General features: G+C 42.6%; 1 protein-coding gene across 1 annotated transcript in view; it reads right to left on the reverse strand.

Moving 5' to 3' along the window:
- Positions 1-2847: 2847 nt before the first annotated feature.
- The window catches only part of prkg2 (protein kinase cGMP-dependent 2), a 31415-nt gene continuing 25581 nt past the window's right edge, over positions 2848-8681 (reverse strand). The window contains 6 exon segments of the mRNA XM_061038988.1: positions 2848-4936; positions 5806-5872; positions 6083-6145; positions 6726-6848; positions 6970-7133; positions 8226-8367. Of these exon segments, the coding sequence (XP_060894971.1) occupies positions 4841-4936; positions 5806-5872; positions 6083-6145; positions 6726-6848; positions 6970-7133; positions 8226-8367 (655 nt within the window). The 3' untranslated portion in view covers positions 2848-4840.

Genomic DNA, 8681 nt, shown 5'->3' on the forward strand with positions numbered 1-8681 from the left:
GCTGGAAATGTACCAAATGCACGGAAGTTACCCAGAAGTGATTGAGTGAGCGGTCAATTAGTTTGTTTTGGCGGAAAGGCTGTAAGAAATTTGGGTAACCCTTTAAATTAAGGTCAGAATATTTACCATGCTTGTTAGCATGCTAATTAGCATCACACTGGTTGCTTATACCAGTGGGCTTGTTCCGATTTTCTCCTGGATCTCTACAGGAACTGTAGGTTACGCAATAGGTGACATAGCCTCAATGAATGCAGCTGATTCGATAAATGCGCGGCTAGTCCGGGCGGTCCTTGGACCCATTTCGAGCCCTTCTCGAAACTCGCCGCAATGATCTCAATATGCACTGCGCCACTGCCTCTCCGGCTCTCCAAAGGAAATGAATAGAAAGCGTTAGTGATATCCATCGTCAGAACCAGTGGAGCCGTACGGTGAAAGTTTTCCCTCCTAATTCCTGCTTATTGATAGTAAGTTGGGGAAACTCTTCTACATAATAAATAAATTATTTATACTTTATTAATCCTGCAAGGGGAAATTCGTTTATACACTCTGTCTAGAAAACATCATAACATCAATCATAGGCTGAAATACACACACATGCACAAACAGGAACCTATGGACATGCACTAATGGAGAGGTCTCAGAGTGAGGGGGCTGCCCACAGTGGGTGCTCCTGAGCTGGTGGGGGGGTTGGGTGCCTTGCTCAAGGGCACCAGTGCTCAGGAAGTGAACTGGCCTTGGTCTGTGCCGGGACTTGAACCTCTGACCTTCCGATTCCCAACCCAAGTCCCTACAGACTGAGCTACTGCCGCCCAATGAATGAATTATGATCTTAATATGCTTTACTTACTTCCACCATATGAGGGCCAAACTGAGGGTCACATCCAGCATTTGGTCAATTCTATTTCCGGGCAAGATTCTGTCGATTGTAAATTTGTCTCAGCGCTCATAACAGTGTTTCTCATCTTGTAAATTGGTTTTGTCCTTTTGTTAAAGTGTTTCTGCTTTTGTAATTTTGGTCTATAAAATTTTAAAATGTCCAAAAATCTAAACACTTTACACTTTGTCATTTTTGGTTTGAACTTCCCAGCCACCGTATCAGCCTGTTCAGAGCGACTCAGTCAAAGTCAAACCGAGCAGCTGAAACGTTTTCTTATGGTTCAAAGTTTCTAAGCGCGTGAACATGACGTCTATTCCTTTAAAAGCTTTATCGCCAGAGGAACTTATTCTCAAATACTTTTCAAATATTTTACTGTTTTAAGATTTCAGAGGCGTTTATTTCACGTCCACATCTAGGGTCAGATTTTTACCTTTTTAAAATTTTGTACTGACACTTTTTGCAGGTTGTGCTTCATCATTTTTTGCCAATACAGATTTTATCAATCCACGCTGTCGAGTGGATTCTTCTGGTCGCCACAGACTTGGTGACTGGTGTCGAGTGGTATCGGAGGCGTCTGCTCTGCTGCATCAGAGACTCTGTCTTAAACGTCGAGTCTTCTGGAGTGATGAAACCAAAGACACTTTGGATCAACAGTTTACTTCACTGTTCAGTCTCATTTTGTAAAATGTGATGCCGTCAGTGAAAAAAGAAATGCTTGTACGATAAGCTTCATAAAATATATTTGTATATGGAAATTACCTTTAACATGCATCTATTTATTTTCTGTATGTTGCATATCTTATAGAGGTGTGGTCTGAACAAAAGGGGGAGGGGCCAGAGCGGACATTTGTCTCTTCTGATGTGAAAGTGTGGTGAGCTGTTTAAAGGTCTCCTCCCTCTGAGCTCCGAGCCTCCTCTCCGATCATTCAAAGAAAACAATAAAGTATGCAGACGTATCTGCAGACGAGTCGAGGATTTCTTTTAAACCTGAATTGCTCTCAGAGTCAAAAAGCAGCACACAAAGAAAGATAAAATACTAAAGAAATGTGTTTCCCCTTCCTCTAGCAAAACTGGAAAGAATGCCTCCAATGAAATCTGTTGGTGAACAACTTTCACTTACTGCCAAAAATGATTTACATAAAAACATGTACAGTTCATGTGTTGGGATGTGTCAGGGTGCCGGACACATTTGCAGACCCCAGGTATCTTAAAGTTATCCTAGACGGATAACAACTAAACTTGCAATAGATTAAATAGGAAGGTGCAGACTGTTCGATTCTTTCTGCTGCGGTCGAGGAAACAAAAAAAACAAATCAAACTCCCCGCTGATCATAAATTCATGAACGAGATCCATGAAAGAGAAAACAAAGACTCTTTATGAGTTTTAACATTTTAATAATTTGTCTTTATGTTGTTGAGCAAATTATAAGATTCTGTCTGTCACAAACACTAAATGTTTTAGAAATGAACATGTTCAAGAAATACAGCCATCAAATATAAGAAAAGAAACAACAACAATCATCGTTCAGCTGCAAAAGTCAGAGTTTGGTAAAACAGAAACTCACTGGCTGTGTCCGAAACCACAAACTACACACTGCCTATACACACACTTAGAATATAGATACTGACCTGACCGTTAGCATGGCGTTAGCAAGACACGTACTTCCGGTCCGAGCTCCGTTCGTTGAGCTAGCATCAAGCTAGCCCGACCGTTGGTCCGTAAATATAATCAACAACAATATGCAAACGTTCCTTACTAATACAACTTGGCAACATGTCAAATGTTTTTCAGCACGGTTACTTTAATATACATGCTGCTGGCTAGCTCTGTGATTGGTCAATCTGAGAGCAGCAATGCATTGTGGGGCCGATCTTGTAATCATCCGAGTATTTCTCACAAACATAAAAATGCCTACAATGATTTCAGATCATACTTAATGTGACGTCATGTTGAGTGTGAATAATATGAAAGTCTGCGGTTTCAGACACAGCCGTTCTTTCATTTGGACACCGAGCTGTTTCCTGAAATCTTAATCTTAAGGCCACAGCTTCTCCTCACACACACACACACACACACACACACACACACACACACACACACACACACAATCACCTGTCAATGTTTACATATATATATATTTACAGAGTACACTCGCCCAGTTTTAAGGAGTATGTAATGAAAAAGTGAACTCATTGCATAAACGGTCAGTTTGTTTTACTTGTGCTTTACAGTATTTACAGACACACAGGCGCTTCTCTGTAACCGTTCACTCGTGTGTTTAAGGAGGTTTCCTGCTCACTCTCTCTCTCTCACTCTCTTTCTCTGAGTTTGATCATCACCCTCAGACCAAATACAACTTCTCCTTAAAAACGGCTTTAAGAACGTAAATCATCCTGCAGGTCAGACGACCTCCTGCGGGACAGCCACACACCGTTTCTCCGCCTGAGAGCTGTTCATGTTTTTTGTTGCTGTTGGAGCGACTGCAGGGATCACACTGTTGGCACAAATGTTTGGTGTTTGGGTTAGCAGTGCTTTGTGGTTGGATGCTGTCGAAGCAGTTCACTAGAATTTCCTCTCCGACAGACTCTTTTGGCTTTTTGCAGAGTCATCTCCACACACATTTCCTCACACACACACACACACACACACACACACACACACACACACACACACACACACACCTCTATTCCTCCCTCCAGTTTGCAGATGTACTGACAAACTCTGTCAGCTATGAGAAATAAAGACTGCTGCAGCTGCATAAGACACTATACCACATCTGGGCCACAGAGAACAAATATTCAGAGGTATCTGTAAAAGATTATTATCGTGGCGTGGATTTATTTAGGAATGTAAAAACGTCTTAATCTCATTAGGAAAATCAGATTAAGGTTTGTAACTATTCTAAACGGTTTTGTCCGCAGACAAATTCTGAGCAGGATTGAAAAAGCTTTATGGAGGCTGAAAAATGAAGCCAACACAGAAGTCCCAAAAACAGCAGCCCCTCAAGAGTCCACTAGAGTCTGTCTCCTGCAGTGAGTCAGTCTCCATAGAGCTCTATGTTAAAGTGTCTAACTTTACAGCTGCAGTTCCTCCAGTGTCCACTAGAGTCTGTCTCCTGCAGTGAGTCAGTCCCCATAGAGCTCTATGTTAAAATAAACATGTTTACATCCTGGTACAAAAACAGTTTGAGTCTCTAGAGCTCATTTCTCTCTTCAACTGTACAGACTGAATGTTTATACAATGCAACTGTTTACATTATTTTAAGGCTCAAAGGGATGCAGAATTAGGGGCGTGGCCTCTTTCAGTGACAGGTGGGAGCTGCTAGCTGTCAGCTAATTCAGTCACTGACCTTTAACCTCTGGGCCGTGCTGTTGGAGCCTTTTGGAGATTTGTTCATGTAAATATCAGACTATCTGTCTCGCTCTGTGAGCTTTATTGGACTAACAGACCGTCCAACAAGTCTGAGCTCCACTTTTTACAACACATTTTATTTGAAAGTTAGCAACAGTTAGCAGCTAGCTGAGTCTGTGAGAACCAAACTTGGACTGTTAGCTTGTTCACTGTTAGTCGTACTTTGGTTTATTTGTGGAGGCCTGTGCAACAACTGAGTCAAACATCAAAGCTGAATCAAGAATCAAAGATTTTGTCGCTGCCGCTTGGTTACGTGCTGTTAGGCCATAACGTAACATATCAACACAACTCTACCACTATAAGCACGTTGTTCTTTTGTTCCCAATCTGACAACTTTACCAAAATGACCTTTTCACCTCCACAGTCCGACTTAAAGGAGAATCTTCAAGCAGCTCCTCAAAATTTTTGTCTTTTTGCAGCTGCTTCCGCCCAGAGCTGGAGGAAATCCAGCCCGGTGATGCAAAGTCCAAAAACCCGCTTTGCACTTTGAGTTTTTATTTTATTTTGTTGTGCAATGGAAGTAAAACGAAGGAGGAACAGAGCAGGAGGTCTCAGAAGTCCATGTCCCAACCAGACAGCTCGTCCGGGGGGGAGTCTTCATCTGGGGGGTAGCTGTCGAAGTAACTGTGATCTGTGGGTCCGCTGAGCTGTTAGGAAGAAGGAGGACGGTGAGAGAGAGGTAAAGGTGAGAGACTTTATAAGATAACAACTGGATTTAAAAATCTGTTTTAAAACAGTACCTAGCAACCCAACGTTTGATCTAGGGAGAACATAAAGGATTATAGCTGCTCCCAGACCGCTCGATACAGTAATGTAACATGAAATCAAATGTTATACCAGATTCATGTAGAGTGCAGTGGTGGTTTTCATGCACATTTTGACTGTTTTCACCTTAACAAGTACAAAGCCATCTGTGATTTTCTGTGGGCGGAGCCTTTTGGTTTCCTTCTTTCTAATGGCCAGCAGGGGGCGTCTGGTTGTACAGAAGTCTTTGATTAAATATTCCTCCTCCTGACTGAGGTCTTAATCTCTAGTTTCAAGTCTTCTTCAACACAACATGATGTTCATTCAGTAAATGATGGTCCCATTTAAAGTCACAGAGACCAGAAAGTGGGGGAGGAGTTTGGGGCGGGGCTACCTGTGATTGACAAGTGGCTTCTATTGCCACCTATAAATTGTCTTGTTTAGAATTTGGTCGTACAGAGAAACTAATGAGTCCACTTTTCATTCCTTTTGTAACGTGCATTTAGCGTTTAAAGTTAATTTAGAGATTAACCTTCCGAACCAAACTAGTGTTAGCATTAGCATTAGCAGATATCTTAGCATTCCTCTCCAGCTTTAACCGTCTCAATCAGTTATGGTCACTTCTGAAAGTAAAAAACAAGATGGCAACCAAAACCAAATGTCATTATAATGGTTTGAAAATGTTTCAACGTTCATTTCTTTTATTCTGATCCGTCTGAAGGTTCCGTCTGAAGGTTCCGTCTTACAGGTTTGTATAAATATATGAACTTACTTCTCTCTTGAGTGGAGATAGAAGAGTCCTCGCCTTCAGACCCTCCCAGTTAAAACCATTAAACCACCTTCAGAAACATAAAGTGAAGACAGATTTCAGTCAAACTACAAGAAGAGGCTTTTGAATTTGTTTAGATCTGACTTTTCAGCAAAGTGTGTTCAGTGATTTTATGCCGTCTGGAACTTTTGGTCCAAATTAACAATATTCAGTCAGAACTAATTTACTCAGCTAAACTTCCGAATGAGATCAACAACAAACTGACTCAGTCTCGTCTCACCTGTGCTTCTTGATATCTGTTATTCCGTTCTTCAGGTTGCCAAGACGCTCCGCGGGGTTTCTCCTGGAAAACAGAGCAGCATGGAAAGTTACTGAAATGTACTTTTCATGTAGGCTTTGTTCAAATCAAAGGTAAATTCACTCGTACTTACAGACATACGTATATGTTTTCTAAACTCTGTGAAGACAAACTTAAAAAAACTGCTGACTCATGCTAGTCTGGTCTGCTGCTCTGATTGGTCTGTATAAAGAATCAATGCTCTGATCCAGTGACGCTGCATGACTCGCTCTTTATGTTCTAGCTCATGAGACGTGTCCCTCTGCTGCCTCCTTTTGGGCGGTGATGTGTAATGTGTTTCCTGCCTCATTAAAGCTCCCATCTCTTGTTTTGAAGAGAAGCAACTGAGCATGTGCAACTTATGATGAGAGTCAATGGAGGCCCGAAACGCTGGAGTCTAAACACGTCACCAATCAGTAACTTTAGACACGTAGAACGTTTTAAATCTACATTGTTACTGCAGATTAAACATTTAACTCAAGAACTACAGAATATTTACTTTGCCCTTGGTTGGTTGGTACCTTAGCGCCCTCTAATGGCCAGCTGACACTGGTTTGAATGTTACTCCATCTCGGTGATCTTTTACCTGCACAGTTTGCGTATGAGGTCCTCGGGTCTCTTGGTGACCTTTTTGGGGAAGTCCATCTTCTCGATGCCTTTCAGGATGAACGTGTATGTCATCATCTGGTCGCTGCCTGAGAACGGAGGACTGAGGACAAAAACAACGTCAGCTGAGGTCAGTTTGGAAATCAGCTTTGCAGTAAAACTCATTTCAAGTCAACGAGTAAATGAGATTTTTAGAAACTGAAATCTGGATCTCCTGGACTCACCTGCCTGTGAGCAGCTCAAACACCAGGATGCCCAGAGACCAGAAGTCTACGCTGAAGTTGTGTCCTTTGTTGAGGATGATCTCAGGAGCCACGTACTCCGGCGTCCCGCAGAACGTCCACGTCTTCTGCCCACAGCGGATCTTCTTGGCGAAACCGAAGTCCACCTGAGATTCAAAAAGGAAACATCGGATCAGTTCACTTTGAAACATCAGCTGGAGAACTTAAAGGTCCCATATTCTTCTTTTTCTGGTTTTATATGCTCTTTAGTGTGTTTTCCAAGTGTCCTGTGCATGTTTAGTCACATCTATTTTCAAAAATTCAAAGTAGCTGCATGTAACGCTCGGTTCTAGCCCCCTCCATAAAAATTTGTCAGTCCGACGTCATTGTCAGTGTGAGATCACTGATCTAAGCCCATTGGCTCGTTGTGGCCCTGCAGCTCATGTTGAAATTTCTGAGACGCGTGCTGAGCAACTGACCAATAACGACAGAGCGGATCGGCAGACCAATCAGAGCAGACTTGGCCCACGTGGGGTCTAACAGTGTGGGCTCAACAGAGTGTAGCTGACGGACTCAGAGCGTAGAGGGAGCAAGGAGGAGCAGTACATGAAAACAGACACTTTTTTCAGACTTTATCTATTGTGAACGTACGAAAGTAGGAACACAGATTAAATATACGAACCCCAAAAAGGCCATGATATGAGCTCTTTAAAGGCCGCCATCTTTACTAACTTCACACTGAGATAAGATCTTAAAACCCTCTGAGGAGAAAGTTTAGCTCGATCATTCGTGAACAATTTATTCTACAAACCAAGAAGGTAGAAAGAAAACTTTTGGGCTCTGTGACGTCAAGTTTGTTCACATGGACTTCAGGACCCCGGTTTTGATCCGGTTCTTGTTCCAGACACCGGGATAAGCCCTTATCTTAAATTAGAGAAACAAGATTTTGCTAACTGGAGAACTCTGAGAGAAAACGGGACACTGCTGCATGTACACGCCTCCAACAGTTACCTACTATCTGTGCAGGCGCCGCCTCAGCCAAGTGACCTATCAGCAAAACAAACATGGCGGCTCCAACAACGGCGTCATACTTCCTGAGCGACAAAGAAACTGGGTTTTGTGTTTCCTGTTGCTGGAGATGAGGTGGATCTGTTGGCATGTTGCCGTTTGGTTGGTTAATAGATTCAGACTCTGATTGGCTAAGCTGTTGTTTGAATGTTTCTGCACAGCGTTCCTTCAGTCTCTGGCTGGACACTCACCAGTTTGATGTATCCTTCGGTGTCCAGCATCAGATTCTCGGGCTTCAGGTCTCGGTAGAGGACACCTTTTCGATGGAGGTAATCGAAGGCCTCCGTGACACAACCCACGCAGAATTTAGCCGTCTGTTCGTCAAAACTTCCCCTGAAGACGAGAAAATCAAACTTAAAGCTGAGATCTTAAACTGTTAAAGGCTTTATATGTGATGTTTTGATCCAGCAGATGTCGCCCTTGAGCACTAGCATGAAACCAAAACAACTTGCGGTGCATTGTTGTGTTAGCATGCTAATGCTAGCGATCTTTATTATGCTCGTATCTTCACACTGCATGTAAATTTACCTGAAATGAGCGTGATCTAGAAACACAGTTAAGCAGTGAGTACAGTATGTTATTCTTCTTTTCTCTAGTCCCTCAATTAAACAACTTTTATACACGAGGGGAGGAGTCAGCCGGCCGTC

Source organism: Labrus mixtus, chromosome 5 (assembly GCF_963584025.1).
Source record: "Labrus mixtus chromosome 5, fLabMix1.1, whole genome shotgun sequence".
NCBI lineage: Eukaryota > Metazoa > Chordata > Actinopteri > Labriformes > Labridae > Labrus > Labrus mixtus.